General features: G+C 40.7%; 2 protein-coding genes across 3 annotated transcripts; one reads left to right on the top strand and one right to left on the bottom strand.

The window, feature by feature from the left end:
* Nucleotides 1-9728: 9728 nt before the first annotated feature.
* Nucleotides 9729-13609, bottom strand: LIG4 (DNA ligase 4). Its single transcript, XM_032207566.1, has 2 exons — nt 13560-13609; nt 9729-13247 (listed from the first exon to the last, which is right to left on the bottom strand). The coding sequence occupies exon 2, from the start codon at nt 13229-13231 to the stop codon at nt 10502-10504; it is 2730 nt and encodes a 909-aa protein (XP_032063457.1). The 5' UTR covers nt 13232-13247; nt 13560-13609; the 3' UTR covers nt 9729-10501.
* A 261-nt stretch (nt 13610-13870) lies between these two features.
* ABHD13 (abhydrolase domain containing 13) lies at nt 13871-23073 on the top strand. Of its 2 annotated transcripts, XM_032207762.1 has the most exons (3): nt 13871-13966; nt 15576-15611; nt 21287-23073. In XM_032207762.1, exon 3 carries the CDS (start codon nt 21322-21324, stop codon nt 22333-22335), a length of 1014 nt encoding a protein of 337 aa, XP_032063653.1. In that variant the 5' UTR covers nt 13871-13966; nt 15576-15611; nt 21287-21321; the 3' UTR covers nt 22336-23073. The 2 variants fall into 2 exon arrangements, with proteins under 2 accessions (XP_032063653.1, XP_032063654.1); XM_032207763.1 differs by lacking the exon at nt 15576-15611.
* Nucleotides 23074-23464: the final 391 nt, after the last annotated feature.

Genomic DNA, 23464 nt, shown 5'->3' with positions numbered 1-23464 from the left:
TAGCAGGGACTGAAACTTGCCACAGCAAGTACTTCAGCTCCAAATCCAGTTTATAAAGCCATTTTAAAAGCAAAATCTGGACCTTGACCAGTGCTTTTCAAAGGGTAGTTTAAGTGCACTTAACTTCAGGAAGAATCTATGCTGTGTGAGTCCTATCTGAGATATATAAATATGGGGGAGGGGTGGGGGGGAAGGGTTAAGATTTCTCTGCACAACAGCATTTTTCTCAGTTCTCAACAGAATTCCACTCAGATTATGGGGTTTCTAGAAAAAGACCTCTTTTGGTACAACAGTACATTTGTCAGAGTACCTACTCAGGCAGTAAGAAGCCACCAGATACCAGACTGTAAACACAGCGGGTAAGTATATAGGAGGGAAGAATATACTGGATGAAAGCTCTCTGAACTGATCTCCCAAAGCTTGGATCCATACTGGGTTGTAGAAGTCATGAAGTGGGAGATGTCAAGAGCCAAAGGGAATCAGATTTCAGTTTGCTAGGTTCTTTGGGACAGATCAAAAGTGGGTTTCTGCTTCTGGCTTCCTGGGATCTGAGCATATGTCACAGCAGATGACCATTTTACTAGGAAGCGGCCCTTGGAAGAGGGCCCACCTTAGGAAGTGCTCACAAAGCCTTAAGTTTACAGCTCCAGTAGACAAGCTAGACACCCAAACCAGCAACGGCAAGGCACTGTGGAAATGCTTAATTTTTCATACAAATAATGGGAAAAAGGTATAACTGTTTTCTCTCTGCAGCTCCCCAAAGGCTGCTTAGCAACTTTAAGCATTTCTGTTAAGTAGCCTGATCACTGTTTGGAGTTAGATACATATAATGCTGAAAGGTCAACATCTAAGTTAGGAAGCTATGCTAAGGGAAATTATTTCATCCTTGGAAATAATGGTCTTGAAACCACTCAAGGTATATTCATGGCTGTAACACTGACAACCTACCCTGCAATCCTTGTACACAGAAATTATTTCACACCATTATTGTCCATACTGCTAAATGCCAGTGACTGAAGTCCTTTTCTGCATTTAACTAACTTCCAAGCTGCCCTGCCAAATATATGTTAATTAAAATAGCCTGTATCCCTCTTTTATCAGCACTTAAATCCAGACCTAGCACAGGATTCTGCAGGGTTTAACCCCACATAAAATGAGTAAGTAGGAGATAAAAGATAGAGAAAAAAATGTAATGGTTAGGCTGACTAACAAAGCCAAAACTATTTCTGCTCAATACTAATGAGTCAAGTTATCTATGCTGGCCACCTGCCTGACTATTTGGTTCCTGCCTGTTTTATATTGCTTGTGATGATCTTCAGGGAACTATTATTGTATGAACACTGCTGAATGATTTTAATCTCTACTTTTATTCTTGTTAGCTTTTAATATAATTGTAAAAGATAAATTGTGAGTTGCATGCTTTCTGATCACTAAAACCTTTGTGAGATGATAAAAGAATATTAAAATTATTTTCAGGAATTTTGGAATTTAGTCAAAGGGCAGACAGCTGTGGATGAAGGTTATGGAACAGATGAGCCAAGCTCTGCCATTTTTGTCATTCTGCTGGACATTCACACCAGGCTGTTTTTTGTTGGCTCAGCATAGTGGTCTTCATTTCTCCTCAGTCAGTGTAAGTGGTAGTTATGGTCTTTTTTCTCAGCCTCTGGGTGCTCATTCTGTTTCAGTGTTGCCTCTGATGAAAATATTCTCCAACAGTAAATATTTACAAGACTTCCCATGAGCTTAAATTCCCATAGCAGAACTTAGGGACCATGAAACACAGTTCATGGTGCTTCCCATGCTTCCTCTCTGCTCCTGAGCACAATCTGAGATTTAGAATGGATTTTTCATTGTCCCAGGGCTTCTTTCTGCTTTGCTCCTTCATCCCAGGCTTAGTTTTGGTTCTGGCCAGCGAATCTGCACTGAGCAGAGCCAGGACACAGGCCTGTAAGGCCCACAGGACACTATCTTGCTGTTGTTCATAACAGTAAATTGTAGCATAGTCTAATCTCTGGTAGTTTTGGCCTGGACCAAATAGCGTTTTCCACTGACCAAGCACAGGCTAGAAGGATTTGGTCCGAGCCACAGGTGCAGCTGTAAACATAGCCAGCCTATTGCAAGAAATGAAAAAATTAATTATCATGAGAAATGTGGCATCCCTTATCATGTGGTTTGCTGCTTAGTAACCTTCCACCTGGCATTCAGATATGAAAAAAACAGTTTCCCTGTGTTCCAGTCACTTTGTGGTTCTCTGAGGGCAGACCGCAATTAGCTGGTGATTGACATTACAAACTAAGGAGCCATAATTGGGAAATACTCATTCTGTTTAGCAGGCTTCAATATGCATGAAGTGATTATGCACCTTAAACCAAGTTCTGGCAAGTTTTTCTTTCTGTTAACCAAGCAAAATTGCCATGGTGCCTTTTTCTGTCTGGAAAAGAGGTCCATATGTAAGGCACATCCAGACAGCAACAGCAAGCGTGGTTAGCTTGGGGTATGAGCAAGGTGACTGTGAGGTAGTCTGTGTGCACCAATACTAAGACACCTTAATACAGATTCTTGTCATCTTGCCTTCCCATTCACTTCTGGGATCTCTAAATGTATTCCTCGGTGTTGGCAGTGGAGAGGGAAGAAAAAGAGGTGAAGGCAGAAGGGAGTGGTCAGAAACACCACATAAATCTATATATCTATATATTGGGTGTGTATATATAGAGAGAGAGGAAAGCATGTAGATAGTATGCACATTTACACATACTCTAGCAGGTTGTGGATACTTTATTCCAGGAAATAAAATAGATTTAGTAATCCCTGTCCCTGCCCTGCAGTCCCTGGAGCTCACTGATGCACTGGACCGACCAGTGAGCAGCAGCAGAAATCCTGAGCAGGGCCATGACTGAGCCACGGTCTGGCCCTGGACAGCCTCCAAGGGTTCAGCACCCAACATAACCACAGAACTGTGTAAGCCAGACCAGAATTCATAAACAAAGACAGACCTGCCACATACCATGTTCATTCATGCATTTAAAGACAAATATCATGTAGTTCTAAATGCATTTTACATGAAAAGGTAATGCACTATAAGACAAAACAGAAGTATGATTTTGGAAAGGTTGAGAATTGGCTGTGTCTACCAAAACTATAGGTCAGGAAGGCAGATCATCCAAAACATATGCAACGGAATATTTATCCTATCCCATTATTTTGTTAAGAGCCAGGGCTCTCTTCTTCACAAGGGGAGCAGAGGGGTAGGTGCTGAGCTCTGCTCTCTGGGGACAGCGACAGGACCCGAGGGACCCAGCGACAGGACCCAGCATGGAGCTGGGACAGGGGAGGGTCAGGCTGGGTGCTAGAGAAAGGTTCTGCACCCAGACGGTGGTCAGGCACTGGGACAGACTTCCCAGGGCCGTGGTCATGGCACCGAGCCTGCCGGAGTTCAAGGAGTGTTTGGACAACACTCTCAGACACATGATCTGACCATGGTCTGTTTTATTATTATTATTTTGGTTGGTTGGTTGGTTGGTCGGTCCTTTGGGGACCCAGGAGTTGGACTTGATGATCCTTGTGGGTCCCTTCCAATTTGGATATTCTGTGATTCTTTCCAGTGGAAAGATGTTGCTTTATGTCCTCCATTTACTAAAAAATAAAATATTTGAATGTTCAGGTACTTTAATGTTACCTGTACTACAACTCAGATGTCAAACGGAGTGTCTGCCAGGAATTTTCATGAGATCTCTGTACAACAGTTGGTTATAAAACACTTCATCAAACATAAGAATTTATGTATATAAAAATAAATAATAATAAAAAAAAAAAAAAGTGGAGGCACAATTATTTTTTTCTTTCTCTTATAACTTTAATTTATGAAATCTGTTAATGCACATGACCTCACTTTTCTGTTCTGGTTGCTCTTACACCGCTGTCACACAGTTTTACCAAGTACCTGCTATGCTTCTCTTACAGTTAAATGGAATCAACAAAATAAGCCATCCTGCTTATTTGTATTCTGTTCAAGCAACCCTGTTCAGGGGTTTTACTGTGAGATCTGTCATATTCATACTAATTTTTGCCTTACATAAGCTTTAATTCGTTGGCAGCAGCCACTGTTTAAATCTTTCTTATTACCCCAATAGCACTCAGGGATTTTAACTAAAAAAGTAATAATTCTGAGACACATTTAACTACATCTGGTATTATCATATATGAGCATGTTCGTATGAATAACTGAAGTGTAACACAGGGGTACTCAAGTTAGCTTTAGACTAACTTGATGAACAAACTGATTCTGCTCTGGCAGCACACAAGCCTGGTATTTAAAATCTATAATATGCCAGTTAGAAGAGGCTAAGGCTGGGGAGAAGCTGTGGGAGAGAAGGCAAGAAAAAAGAAACCACAAAATGTAAAATGAAGCACATGTTTGTTACTGTCTGTTTCTTCACTACAGGTATCTATGCAGACACACAATATCTATCCACCTGCCTTTGACCACACTGTTACATGTTTTGGCTTCTCAGTGGTTAACCCTACACCAGAAGATCATTAACTGCAGGTGTGAGAACCGGAGGCTGAAAACACAGGCTTGAAAGAGCAGGCTGCACCTCAATGCTGCTGGAGTAGTGCCTGCAGGGGCAACGTTTAGCACATGGGCTGTGGGAAAAGTTGCCATACACAAGAACTTGGAGGAAACCTACCTCTTGCCTTGATCCCACCAGCCTGCAGGGTCTGACCCTGGGGTCTAGGGCTGTGCTCATGATTTTGAAGTCTTCCAGCACAAGAAAGCAACTTTTACTTAAGCACCTCTGGATCAAGGCTAGGCAACCAGATGAAAGAAGTTCAGTTACTGAACCTGTTTTCACTTTCAAAACTGATACAGCTGTGAATCACCTCAAAATGAAATAAAGCTCTTCTGTTCTCACACAGTTGGCTGTTTTTTAAACATGTATACTTAATTGGCTAGTGAGTTCTTTTCCACTGTTCAGGAGATTTTAAAAAATACTTATAAAACCTTGGTGTTCATGTTCACTGTAACTCACCATCTGACTTTTAGAAACAAACTTTTATATTTTGGGTTTTGTTTTGTTGGTGGTGGGTTTTTTGTTTGTTTGTTTTGTTTCCCAGGGACTTTTTTATTGATTTTACAGTACAGAACTACATAAATTCTATGATTTTATTCTTGCTTAATATGTGGCTGGACCTCATGCTGCTGATCACAACTCTGAGGCTGGCAGTTCAGCCAGTTTTCAGCCCATTTTTCTGTTTATTTCTCTAGCCCATACTTCATCAGCTGTCTATGAGAATGTTATGGAAGACAGTGTCAAGGGCCTTCTTAAGGCTTGTATCTGAATCTATCCCAAAAGGCCAATGTGAACTTTACAAAAAGTAATAGCAATATCATATCTAAAAGAAAATAATTTCAGGATAGATAGCTCTTAATTTTCATACTTCTAGAATGTAACATGGAAAAACATTTTATCTTTACATACAAGCTCCACCTTTACCATCACATTGGCATTATAATTCAAAATTACAGACTGTTCCCTCATTCCTATCCACTCATAGCAAAAAGCAGTACAATAAAATTTTATAGGCCCATCCACTGTACTGTGGTACAACAGCTGTTACCAGCTGCACAAGTTTTATGCTCAATTTAACCATGTTATCAGGCATTTCCCAAGTCACCTTCAAATGAACATTTTTTTCTCCTTCACAGGAAATTTTATAACTAGCAACTTCAAGTCCCTCTTCTGAAGAATTCATACGGAAATTACCTATGAATTTGAAAGATTAAATGTCTTGTCTTGTTGGTTGTTTTTTGTTTTGTTTTGTTTTGTTTTGTTTTAATTTGTTTGTTTGTTTGTTTTCAAAAAGACTGAAACTGAACGTTATAAAAAAATTGTGTCAATCTCACTAGCAAATTAAAGAGTTTTTTTAAATCTGTCACCATCATTAAATCGGGGTGCCATCAAAGGAATTTTATACCTAATCTGTCATTTGCCATAGCTGACAAAACTAAGAGATTTTGTCTGATCGCTTTTCACCTGAATAAATGGACCTGTGCTTTACAAAGACATTCATGCAGAATCAAGACATGCAGATGTACTATTTTAGTGAAGTGTGAGTGAAAATTGACCAACAGGTGCCACACAGGCAGGTTTTGTTTGGTTTGGTTTTAGTGTTTCTCCAAAAGGATGTATTATGGCAAAATTTTATAAGATTTCCACAATTTTCAGATTTCATCCCAGAAAGCAATCCACATCCAAACTAAATATCAGATGAATATTAGGGAAAGGGGTTCTGTGGGGGGTGAGGTACGCCTAAAGAAGAGAAGCAAGGAATCCTGGTTCCCCTTGTGCAATTCCCTGTAAGATCAAGACGTGCAAGCGGACTGCTCCAGGAAGGGCAGAGTGCTGGGAGCCGAGGGGACAGCAAGGGCATGAGGCAGTGTCCTCAACAGCAAACGGCACAGTCCCACTATGTGAGTCCCATGAGAGATGAACAAAGCTGCCCAGTGGCAGTAGCCACGGTCAGCCTGTGATAGGTAAGTGTATGGTGATGAGGCGGGTGCAACATCAAGACAGCAAGTCCACTCAGTAGGTCAGGATTGCTATCAGTGAGGTATATGGTCAAGCACAGCTGGAAGACCGTGACAGCAAAGACTGCAACCAAGGACTTGAACTTAAACACAGCTTCCAAATACATGTAAATTGAGACAGGTTCCTAACAAGGCTTGTTGCACCTCTTTTCACAACTCTCCGAGCAAGGTAACACAGGTACACTACATAAGAGCTAGCCTTTTGCACAGGCAGCCATAGCCCCAGGAGGAGGTGGCTGCTCCTTCCCCTCCTATGAAGTTCTGGTACATCAGAAATCATTCTTCTGTGTGTTTGAAATCATTTTCCTTGGAAGTTATCATTGTGTGCCAAGTACCAAAATAAATTGACAATATAATTTAGCTACACAGGTTAAATACATTAATCATCCTTGTTCTTCAGAAGCAAAGAAAATAAAAATTGATTAACTCAACTAAGAGGGGATGGTTTTCATTAACTGTTTGAATAATAATGATTTTTCATCATATTTTACGCAAAACACTCTTTATAGCTGCCTGCTTACTTAAAGCATTCATTTAGCTGTCTAGTGATCATTTCATGCACTAATGCAAAGTGTATATGAAAATAGTGTCTTGTGTTGATTCACCACAGCTTGCTACCTTTTCTTTCTCCAGCAATTTACCTTCCTAAGAGCAGGAGGGAAATGGAGGAATTTGGTTCTGATATTTACTACACTTAGAGTTGCATAAACAGACCCAAAGCTGCCGCAATACTACAGCCCAGCTGTAGCACAAAGAGAAGTGTTTTTTTCATCCGTGCAGTTGAGCTTCTCCAGTGTTACTACTTCCAGTATTTCAACTGTGAAGTTACTAAGATAATACATCTTCAACAACACACAGCTTGCAATCTATGGCATGCACACTGTTAATTTCAGTGCTATTTGAAACTTTCAGGTCTTCAACAGATAACTAAACAGTTAATAGTTAATAGTATATAGTAACTATATAGTAATATAGTCTTTCACAAGACTATATTCTAAAATTTATCTGCAGATGGAATAATTATATTTCTTAAGCCCCTTAAAATAGCAGGAATGTCATTTAGTTATTTTCAGTGTACACGCACAAGCAGATGAAATGTGAAATAAAGAGGACCGAGAAAAGTTGTGTTGATGTGTAAACATCTAACAACTAGCCAAGGCTTTCTCACTTTGCCATTGGTGCAGAAACTACCCACAGAAAACAGCTTGCCCCTCCCCCCCAAAAATTGAAACAATTTTCTTCATATTTTTCACTTTTAGCTTATTCAAACACTAGTGGTTTGCTTGACAAGTCAGATACGTTCCAAGTATTCATGGAATTAGAATAATTCAGTAAATTATCCTAGGAATAAATAGATGTTGCCAGTACCACATTCCAATGCCTTCTGAATGACACTTACTTAAGATTTTAGCTTCTTACTTTTTCCTGTAATGGTGCAAGAGCTCCTGTGTGAAGGGGAAGCAATTCTATATTGACTTTCAACAGCCATGTTTACTTACATTTGCATGATAGAAGTATACAAAAGAGCAATAACAGTTTTATAGCTGGCATAATCCCTGTCTACAACACTGGCAATCATTGTTACGTCATGGATGTGGAACTGAGGAACATACTCTGAAGTGTAAGCACAGCTGAGATTTCACCAGCACTGAACAGTCAATAAATGCTGCATTTCCACTGATGAGGCAGAGAAATCTTATGAAGGAAAAAAAAAAAAAAAAATTCCTCCCAGAGACCCTGGCAAGATTTCTGGTACTGCGTGTAAGCTGCCCACAAGCTTTTGCTACAAAAATGCACTACACCAGTTATATGTACTGGAAAGTAGGGGAAAAAAAAAAAAAAAAAAAAAAAAAAAAGTTTGATGTGAGTCTGTTTTATTGAATTGCTTCATAAACTAAGAGAACAGTGGAACCTTCTCCCAGGGATTGTGAAGTTCTGGACTGTGCAGAAGTGCCTAGGCAACTGCTCACTGAAATCAGACCATCATTCATCAACATGCTGCTGCAGACAGGACAGGTACATACCAGATGTTCTGCTCCAGCAAGTCCTAAAAGTTGCTCTCTTCTTTCTCCTTTCTGTGACAGCATTTTCAAAAAGTGACAGAGAATAGGAACTATACCAAACTTTTTCCTGAAAGTGCAAGGTCTATGCAGTCCTTTTTTTTTTCTGTTAACTCACTATTCTTTCTGAAACTCCTACACAAACATCATCATCTTAAAATAAATTTCATACTACAGTGTAAATTAGGTTTGCTTTCAAAACAAGTGGCTATTAAAAAAAATAAAAATAAAAAACAGCTTTACACAAAATGTAAATAAGCCAAGAAATCTTCACCTACAAAATCCCCATTTTTAGACAAATAAATGTTATTAAGAAAACGAGAGTATTTGCTGCAATAAAAAGTACAAGAGTACAATACTCTGTAATCAGAGGTCCTCTGAAAGTTCAAACATCAGGCAAATGTTTCAGCATTTTCACTCCAGCTTTTCCTTTTTGTTGAATGCTGTTTTTAATGTATGTTGATTACCTATTCAGCTTTATATGCTTTAAAAAAAAAAAAGTATATATACATATACACCTATCCAAATAGATAGAAGACTTTTTGTTACTGAAACCCTTTACTAGTCTACATCAGCTCATACATCTACCTACAAATCTTGTCTTCTATTACTCCTTAGACATTATGCCTGAAATTCTCTGCACACCTCCTGAATTACTTTTTACCTGTTTATAATATTTTGAGTAAGGGACCTCCAAATGCTTACACTAACTATAAGAGATAAGAATAAACTCCCTCTCAATTAGCCTAACATTTCCCAATTCTTTTTACAGCAATTTTGAAATGAACACAACCACAAAAAGCATTGAACAAATAGCTCAGACAGAAACTGGTTCTGTGGGATCAGCCCCAAACCAGTTCTGTTTGATACCTTGCATAACAAGAACAGATGTCTGAACTTCTCTCCCTATGCAAATTTAATTCAGTTATCTAGGTGTAAAATCAGAAACTGTTTCATGCTTTTCAAGAGTTAGTTCTCACAACAACAACAACAAAAAAAACATACCAGGCACATTTGAAAAATATATTTATTTAATAATTTAATATATATATATATATTGAAATAGATATTTGGAAACTCATCTCATTACTGAAATAGCTTATGGAACTAATTTTTGAAAGGTAAACCAAAGAGTAAAAGCCTCACTCTAATGCTTGATGATTTAACTGCAACTATAATGGGTAAAGGACATTGTTACAGTTAAGTAAACAATTTGTAGTTTAGATATATTAGTAAATATTAGTTCATTAGCACCTCAATATAAAGTTTAGGTTTCATTGTATATTTACTTATAAAAAGAAACATGAGATCAATGCAATATCCTAAAACCAATGTGCTACTGAGGCTACATGGAGCTTAAAGCTAAAAATAGTGTAAACAAGTTAAAACACTACAATGAAGGTTTATAAATTACTGACTTATGTAGCATATGTAATATACACAATATCACTTTTACAAAAACATGAAAGTGATTGCAAATCAATAAATAAACATATTAAACAGTAGAATTTCCATAAAATACTGAATCATTGGCTCCATTCTGAACCACGGAGAAAAACACTATCAGTAGTTAGGAATTCTCTTAGAAGAGATTAGATCTCTTCTGAGACCTGTACGTGAAGTAAAAGGCTTACATTATTTATCTTGTGGCTTCTTATTCCCCCTGCAGCACAGCTTAGCATCCTCTTGCTTCCACAACAGTATAACAAATCTTCCTCTAATTTCAAAACAATCATTGTTTAACCACAGGTTTAATAAGACATGAAAACACACAGGAAAATTAAGAAAACACATTATACCCAAGTCCAATCAAGTCAACAAGAATGCTTTTGCTCTACGATTAAAAACTATTTTAAATCAAGTACTGATTTTCATTCTTTGGGACTCCTTCCTTCACCGACTCTGTTACCCACAGCTCAGATACAATCTTAAATTTTTTCCCAAATGTTCTCCTGAGTGCTTTCATCTCTCCTACCCGAGAATGATCTTCACCTATAATGACATGGGAGACACCTTCTTCAAGGCAAGAGACTACTTTTGCCCCATAAAAACGGAGCTCCAAAGCTCTAATTGATAGTCTTGTTCCGTGGATTTTGGTTCTGGGTTCACTGACAACAGCATAACAGTCCACATAAATAGTGTTTCCTCTGAATATACTGAGTTGACAGCTGTTCCATGAGTAACGTTCTTCTAACTCAGCAATCACGTCCAAGGGCATTATTTTATTATCCTTCATTCTTGAGAATACTTCCTTGAGTTGTGCAACATCTGTATCTGCTGTGTAGCTGTCTCCATAGCAATCATACTCACGAGCAAAATGTTCTTTAGTGTCAGGAGACATGTGAATCATAACGGCTGGCTGCCAAGGCACAAGCATTTTGGACTGAAAACACTGCAAAAGCCACTCTGCCTTCACCACATCGTATTTGTTGGAAGCAATGATGTTTTTCACTCTGACGTTCTCAGCTCCTGCGATGACACAGTAAGTGTCCGGTCCAGGGTTCTGTACCACACTCCCACCACATTCGGCTATTCGGCTTTCCAGTTCAGATTTGGAGTGTTTTCCTGTACCTGTCATAACACAAAACTCTACATCTTCAAACACATTTGAAACCTTGTTTACATTAGAAAGATCAGGAGCTTTGAATTGCTCGGCTATTCCGATTACCTTCTTCACCTTCGATACAGTTTTCCTTTTCTTCTCTTGCGGCTCATCATATTCGTCAATATGAAGGTGCTTGGACGCCAGCTTCCCTTCTGCTCTACTTCTGAGATCTGCGAGCATGTCCAAAGTCATGCATTCATACCATTCTTTGTCCTCTCTTATTTTCTCAATTCGGGGGAATCTCAAGGTACAGTCAGTTTTGTACATATCGCTGTTAACAATCTCAGCTGCCTTGACCTGAACGATGACGGAGTTACAAGGTTCAATGTACACTTCAGGTTTTTCAATGCCACACAAAATGTTACAGGGAGGGTCCCTCCTATGGTAGGGCTTCCAGTGTTTAGCCAGTTTCAAACCCAGATCATGCAATTCCTTCATAGTGTAGCCAGAGCCAATGCGACAAATAGAGTGGAAAACAGTAGGTTTTTCGTTTGGAGCGGGAGTCTCTGCAATCGCACACAGAAAATGAGACATCATTCCACCACGTAAGCCCTTTCCCCAGTAACCACCAACGATCAGAAGGTCGAGCTCGTCCATCAGCCCATTGACGTATTCCGGCTTGATTTTTAACCAGCCTTCCCCACGTTTGTCAGGCTTGTAGGTGGACATGGGATCTTTGACCATAATCCCTTCCTCTCTGTTATCGATTGCTTCATTTAAAGCATCAATTACTTCTTTTCTCGTTCTGGCAGTTTTTTTATGTACGACATGTATCCTGCCTGTTACTGGGGTAAATACATTGCTTAAGATCTCGTACCTTTTGCTCAGTGCTTCATGACCCAACTTCTGATCATTAACCATCAGCACATCAAACACACAGAAGCAGGTCTGCAGATCAGAGTCCTCCACCATTCGTTTTATGTCAAATTTGTTTCCTTTCTGCATGAAGGTTTGTGTCTCAGGATTGTAAGCCATCATTTCACCATCAAGAATGCAATTTTGTATGTTGTCTTTAAATACACTATGAATAAATGGTGTTAATGAGCCATCAAGGGGGGAAGCACCAAACTGCTGAGTATAGTCAAACCCATTTCTGGAAAAATATTTATACACATCACCATCTTTGTGCATCTGTATACGTTCACCATCCAGTTTAGTTTCTATGTAGAATGTCTGGTTATTCATTTGTTTCTCAATTTGCTGGACATCGGCAATAGCAGCAAGCATCGGCTTAAAGGCAGAAAATAACGTGATAGAAACATCGCTAAGTGAGACAGTGGGATCATGCAGTTGTCTACAAACTTTTTCCAAATCTGTCGTGACATTGTGTAATTCAACAGCATCGGGATGAAAAATGGAAAATATAGTTTGCTGACTGATACCCAGTTTTAGATCCTTTATAATCATCCGGATGAGCCACTTTTGCTCAAGCGCTGTGCTCTGGGTAATTAACTGAAGAAGGCTTTTCTTTAACTGCCCCTTGTTTCTAGCAGCATTATTGTTAGCTATGGCATCTAACAGTTCGTTGACCTGTTCCACTGTCAGCCTGCCTCTTTTGGGGCTCCTAGGTTTTAAGACAAAGTATGCAATCATGGCAAAGTCTCCAGCATCCCCACGTGAACCGGCAGGCGTCCTGTAGTTTAAAAGCTTTGCAGCATCCTTCCCATCTTTGGGCAAATTGAGCAGCTCGATGTACAGCTTGGCGAGCATGGTTTCCTTAATCCCGTACGCCATCCTCTCCCTCTCCAGCTGCGGGAGAATGAGCCGCATGGCCGGATAAAACGAATCGGTGACATCCTTCTCCTTCTGGTGAAGAGCGTGGTGGAACTTTCTCCACGAGTCCAGGAAGTCCTTGAAGTACTTGGTTTTCTCCGGCCGGGTCTTGCAGGCCTGCATCCGCTCCAGGGTGGCGCACAGGTCGGCGAAGGGAACGTGCGAGGCGACCGTCCGGCGAGGGGGCGGCTGCGGGGAAGCCATCCGAGACCCTTCCTCGCTGAAACGGGAAAATATATATATATATATATAAATATTAAATACAAACATAAATATATCAATATAGTCGTGGAGGAACAGCAATTTAAGGTGTTTTCCGTGAGGATTCTGCGGGTTCCTGCGGTTCCCGGTTACGGCGCAACGGCCCCCTCACCTCCAAACCCCCCCCCCCCCCCCCCCCGAGTGCCGCTGCCATGGCAACGCAACGGCCCCGCAGCGGAGCGCGGGAAGGCGGCGGCGGCGGCGGCGGGGGGGGCGCCGTGAAATAGGGAAGAGAGAAGGAAAAGGTTCACCACCCCCGGAGGGGACCTACGTGGAGCCGGTGAAGCGCCGGTGAAACCCGCAGCCGCAGCGGCCGCCCCTCGCCCCTTTGCTCCGGAAGGGGAGGAGCGCGGCGGCGGCGGCGGCCGGGAGCTCCCCCCCCCCCTTCCCACACACGCAGTGGTTCGGTCCGACGCGGAGGGGAGGGGGGAGAGGGGAGCGCGGCGGCCGCGCATGCGTAGTGAGCGCTGCCGCGGGGGCGGCGACGGCGGCGGCGGGGCCCCGGGGCGGCCGGGCCCCGTGAGGAGAGGAGAGGAGGAAGCGGAAGCGGGCAAGGCAGAGCCTGAGCCGGAAGCGGAAGCGGCGGCGGGAGGCTTCCTGCCTGGGCAGCGGCGGAGGTCGGAGCTGGGGGCCGCGCTCGCCCGGGGCTGCGGCGGCGGCCGCGGGAGGATGAGGCGGGTGCGTCCCCGGGGCGCCGCGAGCGGGGCGGGGGGGCCCTGGGGAGCCGCCGGGGGATGGGGGGAAGGTTGTGGGCCGGGAGCTGCCGGCTCGCGGTGCGGGGGGCCGGGTGAGCGCCGCCCGGGCGAGGCGGGGCGTTCGCTTGGGGTAAGAACGGGAATGGCTGCGGTAGGGGCCTTGGGGTGCAGCTGGAGGGGCTGGGGGCCGTGCTCGCTGCTCGGCTCCGGAGGTGCCCCTGGATTGGTCTCCTTAGCGCGGTGCCGCCGGTAACTGAGGATGTGTTCGGGGGAATCGCTGGGGATCCGCGGTAGGGTGAGGGGGAGAAGCATAATGAGAGTTACGCGGGCTGCATTTTCAGTTATGGGTGTGCACCGCTCGGTGTGGAGCTGTGGGAGTGCGTGTGGTGGGAGAGGTGGCCTCCTGGTTTCAACAAGCGGCCTGCGAGGTTCTGAGGCTGGGTTGTCCATGCTCTGTTTTTTCTGTAGGCGTAGATGCTTAATTAGGGATAGCTACTTTGTTGTAACTTTTCTATAAGAGTTTTTCTCGAGATCAACAATTACCTAAAAGGAGGCTTTAGCGATGCGGGGATTGGTCCTAAGCACCAAGTGTTAAGGTGAGAAAGAGTTGGCCTTAAGTTGCATCAGGGGAGGTTTAGGTTGGATGTCAGGAAGGATTTCTTTACTGAAAGGGTTGTGAAGTACTGGAACAGGTTGCACCAGGAACTGGTTGAATCACCATCCCTGGAGGACTGGAGGACTTCAGAAAACGCGTAGATGACATGCTCAGTGACATGGTTTAACAGTGGGCTTGGCAGTGCTAGGTTAAAGGTTGGAGAAGATGATCATGGAAGTCTTTTCCAAGCTAAGCGATTCTAGGGTTTTAATAGTAAGAAAGTGTAGTTTTCCTGTCCTTATTAAATATCTTGTAGGTTTTCTTTAAGACAAGTGTCTCCTGCAAATCTCACTTTTGATAGCTGAGGACTGTTGCTACTTAAGAAATTCTGATGTATGAGTAAATGTAAAATTTGTATAAACCTGATCTATGTCTAGAGAGGGTGGAATGAGGCATGCACAAATCTCTCCAGGTTTTTTTTTTCTGTATTCTTAAAACCACCACATTGGTTTCAAAACTGTAATGAAATCTTAAGGGCTGCAGTGACTGCTAAAACTTTTTCAAAGCTATTGAAAAAGAGCAGCCTTAAACATCTGAATGCTTTTCTTAAATGTAACTTTAAGCATGCAAATACACAGACTAAAAGTTAGCTCTAAGGAGGCAGTGTAAATCTAACATAACTCGATTATTATGTGCTATATATGTTTCATATTATATGTTATATGTGTAGTCCAGGATTCTTCAGCATGGTTCTCGAACTTCATTACCAGCTGGTATTTTCAAGTTTAACAGCTCTTTCAAGGAAGAGTTGAGCTTGACAGGAAGAGCTTGAATATGGTATGCATGGCATCATCCTTAAAGCAGGTGCATAACTTCTAAGGGTACTGGCTGCTAGCACTTCTTAAGCTTCTGCAAAATAATTGAAGACAAACAGTGATTGCGTGTTTAATTGAAAAAGCAATTTTACTCAAAGTTCCCAAATGGAATTGTCTTTCAGGCAGAAATGAAGCACGGGAAATCATCACGTCCAAAGGTAAATTTTTTATAATGTGATTAGTGTGTGAAATTAACAGTTTTAATATTAAAATGTAGACAAAGGCAAAAAAATTCAACTAGATCTGTGGCAAATACAAAAGTAATTTCTACTGCTGTTCAAAATGAGTGGGTAATTGTTCCCATGCACATAAGTTTGAACTTAATGTCATTATCAACTGAAGACCACAAAAATTTAAGTCTTTAAAATTAGCATTGGGGCACAGCAGAATGATATTAAAACATCTAGATCATGAACACTTTTTTTTCTCTCAGAGTTTTTGTTGTCCTGAGTGATTTATATTCTTAGTAGTTGCATTAAGTATGGAGCGTGTAGCTCGTATGATAGAGCACAGAGATCTGACTGTGGTGATATGTCCTGATCCTGGACTGTGGGTTCAGCAGTGGAGATAGATGCAAGGATGTATGCGTGTACCAGAGATTGAGACTCGAGATTGTCAAATTTCACGTCTGCTTTGAGATGTGGCACAGTTTGAAGCTTTATAAACAGAATTTGTCGTTACTGGTCTTTAAGCAAGGTGGGTTGTTTGAGGCACAGCAGCACTCTGCCAGAGTCTTACTTTCAGTTAATTCTGAACATTGACTTCCATCTAGTTGCTGTTCTTCTATGTTCAAGGTTTCTGTCATAGAACTTTATATTTCAATTCTGTCGTCTCATAAATTTACAAGCATCATCAATAAACTTGGAGGAATTACTGTCATTCACGAAGGCTAGCATCCCTAATATAGCTTTACCAAAGGGATAGGAAGAAACATGAAGCAGTTAGATGCTAGACAAAATACTTCTGATTATGCTTGTGGCTAAGAAAGCACCATCTGTGAGGGGAGAGCAGAAGACCTGGGTTTATATAGTCTGGAGAAACTGAAGGTAGGTTACGTGGAGGTTAATAAACACTGAACTAGAAGTAGTGAGTTTGTTACTCAATCTTTCTTGCTGTTAAGTATTGGGAAATATTTTCCAGTAGCTAAGAGCAAGTAGCAGCTTATGTTTAAATTTCCATTTATATAAAAGTTATCTATGGAAACATCTACCAGATAAAACACTGACTTACTGACTTACATGCCAAATTAAATAAAAAAAAAAAAAAAAGGAAAACCACCTTCCTTATACTTTTTTTGTATCCTCTGCCATGAACGGGATTATGCACTTCACTCATAAGAGAGAAGCCGCAATATATTTATTGATGAAAATAGCGATATAGTGAAGCTAAACGAGGTCACTTCATTGTTTCCTGCATACAGGACAGGGTCAGACTACTAGCTTCAGGGAAGCCCTCACGGTGAGTCACGAGGTTCAGAATGGACGCCCTTTTGCTGTCCAAACTCCAAAGAGTCTAGATACAACCAGATCCTATCCCAATCCCAGACTTAATGGTTTCTGCCTAATGGATTATATGCACAATCTATCCTTCTTATCACTTAGCTAAGGCTGCAAAGTTTCAGCGTGCTTAACAAGTTACTTGCAAAGTTTTAACTAGCTCTTAATGAGTATCTGTTGCAGGTAAGGAATTCTGGTCTCAAGGAGTAACCTTGAGAATCGTCCCTGTTCAGGGGGAAGATCATGGCATGCAGTCTACTGCAGTACAGGAAGGTCAGCAGGCTCTGGGCTGTTCCCTGTTTATGGAGTAAGACGATTGACTGCTAGCCATATTTGCACACCAGCCATATGTGGTTGGTGCACGCTCCGTTAGCTCTTGGATCTATCTCCTGCAAGGCCACCTTGAGCCCAGACGTGTTCATCACGGCTGCCACCAATGGTTATCCCCCAAGAAGGCTTACAGGTGAAAAGATCAGGTTAAGAGGACAGGGCAGAGTGCACCACCACAGCCCCTAGCTTACTTTAAATAATCAGCAGTACTGTTACTATGCGTGCTGTAAAAGGGGATCAACCTTAAGAAAGAATGCTTTTTGAGGGGTTAATGTTTTTATCTGGCAAATCAGAAAAGAAAACTTGTGGAGAAACCTAGTTTCTCCAGCTGAAACAGAAGGCCTGGCATTGGCCAGCTTGCTGACTTCCCTTGGTTTCAGTATCTCCATCTGTAATACAGGGATGATGTTTCATGCCATCTGTCTGCAGAGCTGTGATACTGCTAAACTTCTAATAGTTGAAGGCATTAAAAGTGAGATTATCCTTTTAAACAGTTGGCTGTTCAATATTAACTAGTCGTATTTGCAGGTGACGTAGAAAATAATTTTAAAAGGTCTTATTTTTGAAGAGGTAAAGGGTACCTGCTTCTTGCTATAGCTGGAACATCTTAAGGATGGCTTATGGACTTCTTCGTGTAGTCTAGGAACAGAACTAGTCATGACTAGAAAAAGAAATGTGCTTTTCCAGGTCTCAGGTGCGCTGTTTCTCAGGTTGACTAGCTCAGACATTGAAGTCCAAATATGTTCTCTTTCCTTCACTTTCTGGCATCCAACTAGTCACAAAATACAGAGATACAAGAGAATTGCAACGTAATTCAATATGGAATTTTTGCATCAGAAGATGTTATTCTATAAAGTGTTTGAAAGATAACCTTACTGAATTAAAACACAGATATCACTCCCTGTATACAAAAAGGATGTGCATATGCTTTAAATGGAAGTCTCTGTATTCTACTATTCAGGTCAGAGAAGGTGTATTTAGAAGGCTTGCTACCTTGGACTCCCCAGAAAGCATAGTTTGTAGCTTTCTTGAGAATGAAATTGTGCTCCCTTAGTCTTTTCCAGGTCTGTGTGCATGTTTGAGAAACCATAATTTTCCATGCTGTTGATCCTTTAATTACTGTTGGAAGGAGGCAGGCAAGAACCTGGAAGAAACCTGTATCTTTGCTCTCTCACACAAAAAAGCCTCGCATCAAGGTGTGAGGTAGACGTGATTCAGGCCTGGTAGCAGATGAAACTAGTGAAGTTTCATGTAGCTGGGAAGAAAAGCCGAATGGTCAAGCAGTTGTTCATTAGTGCGGGGTAGTCAGCCTTACTGAAATATGTTAGGTGAGTGTGAAACAATTAAGCGTAAACTACACCACCCCATAACATGTTGAACACAAGCTATGTTTCTACTAAAAGCTGACTGAAATACCCTGAGTATGTGTTGGATTTGGGTTTTGTTAAAAAAGAATTGAGTTTGACCTATGAAGTCCTGAGTTTTACTTTCACTACATATTTGTAGTCTGGGTTGAGTTCTAGTTGTAGGATACATTGGCTTTTCTCTCTGGTAGAAAAGCATTTATATATACACACATAGCAGCAGTATGTCAGAGTTGTATAATACTCAGTAGTATTGCCCTAGAAAAATGGGAATCTGTGCACAAGGGAAGCTAACGTGGCTTATAAAGCCATCAGAGGATGTCTCCAAATACAATCCATAGTGTATGTGGGATAGCCATCTGCAAGACTTGTAATCATCTTACGTAAGATTTTTTTACCAGTCATTTTTAATGATGGGTCTATTTCTCTTCTGTGAACTGCTTGTTGAGAGTTTTTTGGACGTTTCATTTTGTAATGAAGTAATCGAAATTGTATAAGGGGGTAAGAGAAGTGTTTTTATTGTGTGGTTATCAATGTTAGCATTCTTAGTCTTCAGTGCGGGAAATGTTTGTCTACCTCATTAGGGAATTCTGTTGGAAGTTGAAATACCTACTTCACATCTGTCCTAAATGGTTCACAAGAATTAAATTTCTATACAGACAATATTTGTGCACACTTGGATTTGGATATTGAACATGAATTCCTCATACAAAAAAAAAACAAACTTGGGATAATTGATCCCTAAACTACTTTAAATTTCAATGGTTCTATATTTTGAATAGATAGACTGTATAAAAACATAATTTCACATTGATTGCATTTGGTGAATATCTGAGTCTTAAGGTGTAACAGGTTTACTTATATATTTGTAACTGTGTAAAGCAGAGATGGCAGTTTTTCGTGGTATTTTTGCTTAATTGACGTATTTGGGGAGTGCAAAGGCTGTGACTACAGAGGTGGCCTTTTATATCTTGATCCACAGAGATTTAATCTGTTATCATTGAGCACCACTCTCCTCATTTAATGGTGCACGTGTTTGTCATAAGTCTCTTCAGTTTCGGACTACATAGCAGTTGTGCTTTCACTGATCAGAGAATAATGCAGGTAGCTGACTGTTCTCAGTCAGCTGTGTGATGACAGTTTTGTTATTCAGCTTACTGATCTGTTATTCTAAAACTTGTAAGTCAGAACTAATCAAAATATAGCAAAACTTCTGTTATAAATGTAAGTACAGTGTGGGATCTTGGTGTCTCTTCTGAGTGTTTTGCGTGTCGCTCTATAATCACAGTTGATTGAGGTTTTGAAACACAGCTACTGAATAATAGCTGACCCTGTGTGCCTTGTTAGCCTTGAGTGGTTGCAGAGTGAAGTGCATAGGCTTATTGAATGTTCCTCTTGGCCTTAATCGAGCTACTTTTGTTTGTGCTCTCTGAATTATAGATTTACTTTTGAGAAGCTTGCACAAACTCATCTGTATGTTTGCTGCCTAGGTCAGTAGTGTAATAAATGGCTCAGGATTCAAGTTAGGATTAAATGAAAAAATAGGATTTATTAAAAGGATATAAAGGAATAGAGGTAAGCAAACAGCGCTGGGTGCACCGGGAGTCTCCGCTCCACCAGGATGCACACCAGTTACATCAAGCAGCTGATTTTTATGCTCCTAGATTAATACATATTCATTACTACTTCTAAAAAAATAGATTATTATAATTAGCTTCCGGGGTCCAGTCCCTCCTACTGGAGCATGCGCAGTCTCCTCTGGGGGTCTCTTCTGGGGGTCTCTAGGGGTCTTTCATGTTGAAGGCTCGTAGTCTTCCTCTCCCCCTTTGTACTTACTTGGCACCATACCAAGTTTATAGAACATTCTCTGCAGGTCTTGTCTCCCAGCCATCCTTCAGCTTCTTTTTCCTTCCTCTTAATCTCTCGGCCCCCCCTAACCAGATACCAAAGATCCGCATAGTATCCCATAACAGTCACTAGTTGTTATCAGTTGTTCTGAAACTCCCAGACATCAAACACAAACAGCTTTCTTATTTGACGCTTCACGAGTAATTAAAACATTCTTCCCCAGCCATTCACAGACACATCTATAGCAGTGTTAAGTTAATCTCGAAGAAGACAGGAAAAAAGGCTGTAACTGTTAGAAATAGAAGTCCGGAATAACATAAGCAAACAGGTTCATAAATTTAAGGAGTGTTTTCTGAAGAAGTGATAAATTGACTAGAATGAGGGGGAGACTGGGACACACTGCAGCTGTGGTTCAAGAATTAAATTGCCAGTGCAGGGCCCAGAGGCAGACAGGATTCAAACAGAATTGTTCTTTATGGACACAAATTGTTAAAACATTCCTCACAGTAGGGATGACTGAGGGAAAACACTTCATGGTTACACTCAACCGATTTTTTGGAGCCACTGTTGGATATTGCCCATTTGAAATAATGCAAATGTAATTTTTGAAAGTTTCAAAGACTTGTCTTTGCTTTTCTACCTGTTTTACAGAACTGTATGTTTTCCAAATTCCAAAGGAGTTTCACTCCAAGTTTGACGCTTATGCTTTTGTGTAATGTTGACTTTTATGTAATAAAATATCACTTCATTTTTTCCTTCCATATTTATGTCGTCTTTTTTTTTTTTTTTTAACAGGATTTACTCGGAGTAAAAGATTACTGACTACTACAATGGAAAAGTCATGGATGCTTTGGACCTTTGTTGAAAGATGGCTACTAGCATTGGCTTCCTGGTCTTGGGGTCTCTGCCGTATTTCTCTTTTACCTTTAATAGTAACTTTTCACTTGTATGGAGGCATTATACTACTCATACTAATATTTGTGTCGATAGCAGGTATATTATATAAATTCCAGGATGTGCTGCTTTACTTTCCTGAACAGCCCTCTTCATCACGTCTTTATGTTCCCATGCCTACTGGTATACCACATGAAAATATCTTCATCAAAACCAAAGATGGAGTTCTTCTCAATCTTATTCTGCTGAGATACACAGGGGACAATGCAGCATATTCTCCAACCATCATTTACTTTCACGGCAATGCAGGCAACATTGGCCACAGGTTGCCAAATGCTTTGTTAATGCTGGTGAACCTGAAAGTAAACTTAATCCTTGTTGATTATAGAGGGTACGGAAAAAGTGAAGGAGAAGCAAGTGAAGAAGGTTTGTACTTAGATTCTGAGGCTGTGTTAGACTATGTGATGACTCGGTCCGATCTTGATAAAACAAAAATTTTTCTCTTTGGCCGTTCCTTGGGGGGAGCAGTAGCTATTCATTTAGCTTCTGAAAATTCCCATAGGATTTCTGCCATCATGGTTGAGAACACCTTTCTTAGCATCCCACACATGGCCAGCACTTTATTTTCTTTCTTTCCAATGAGATACCTTCCTTTATGGTGCTACAAAAATAAATTTCTGTCCTACAGAAAAATATCTCAGTGCAGAATGCCTTCACTCTTCATCTCTGGGTTGTCTGACCAGTTAATTCCACCAGTCATGATGAAGCAACTTTATGAATTATCCCCAGCTCGGACTAAGAGATTGGCAATTTTTCCTGACGGAACTCATAATGACACTTGGCAGTGCCAGGGATATTTCACTGCACTTGAACAGTTCATCAAAGAAGTAATAAAGAGTCACTCCCCTGAAGAAATGGCGAAAACATCATCCAATGTAACAATAATATAACTGATACTCTTCTTTGGGGTCAGGGGAGTACCTGCACTGTACCTTGGTTTGTGAAAAGTGGTGAAAGAATGTCAATTTTTACATGTGTGTCATGTCTGTACTTGCCTAAAGAGTGAAATTAAAGTTGGAAAGGTCTGATGCTTTATTAAGAAGTTCCGGATAACTTTTACATTTGCAACATTGTAAATGAACCATTTTGTCTTTCTCATACTTTTTTGATATGTCCATATAATCCATTTGTTTGATATGTACAACAGATGCTATTAAAAGAAAAAAAAAAATGCTACAAGAGTAGTACAGAACATATTAGTTTAGAACAGTGGGAGGCTTCAATGCTGTATGTGTGAGCTTTTTGGACAATCATGGTTAGCACAATGATTTGTTGTTTCTCTTAGAGTTTATTTAAAGTGTGCCATGCATGAGATAGTGTTTTATTCCTTGAAACTTTATATTATGCAAGATGGGAAGTCTTTAATGTGCTAAATAATATAAAATAACATTAATGTTAGAGTATACTTACAGGTATACTATCCTCAGTTATTACTTTTTTTAATGGTTATGCATACATATATAGTTCAAACTGCAACTGAGGAGGAAAAGACACTTTCCCTGTTCTCATTTTACTGTTTGCATTTTAGCGTTGCCCATGAAGTTGTATGTGCCTAAACGTGGCTGGTGGATTTTGCCCAGACAATTTCTTCACAGGAAATAGAAGTAACCCTCAAAAAAAAAAAAAAAGGCAGTGTAATTTAACTCTTAAAGCTCTTGTCCACCCCAAGCTCACATCATTAACTTACAGTCAAACTATTTATTGCTGTTTCTAGCCCGTGCACTTGAGGTGAGATTTCCCAGGCAGGATGGTGAGTGTGATAGAGGGAAGTATCACACAAGGTAAAAGTATCCCATTTGTGTTTGGGTTTAGGCTGGTTTAGTTATAAGTCTGTGCCCTTTCATTTATTTATGCTACTAAAAGAAACAATTACCAATGATCACATGATTATAGAGTAACCTACAGAGCTGTTACAGTGAGGATAATATTTGGCAGACATAAGTTTTTTCATACTTTTATCCATCTGCTTACAAATCTTTTACAGTGAAAGTAGCCTATGTGAACTGAGTTTTCTTATAC

Source organism: Aythya fuligula, chromosome 1 (genome assembly GCF_009819795.1).
Source record: "Aythya fuligula isolate bAytFul2 chromosome 1, bAytFul2.pri, whole genome shotgun sequence".
NCBI lineage: Eukaryota > Metazoa > Chordata > Aves > Anseriformes > Anatidae > Aythya > Aythya fuligula.
This window is presented reverse-complemented; position numbering and strand designations above follow the sequence as displayed.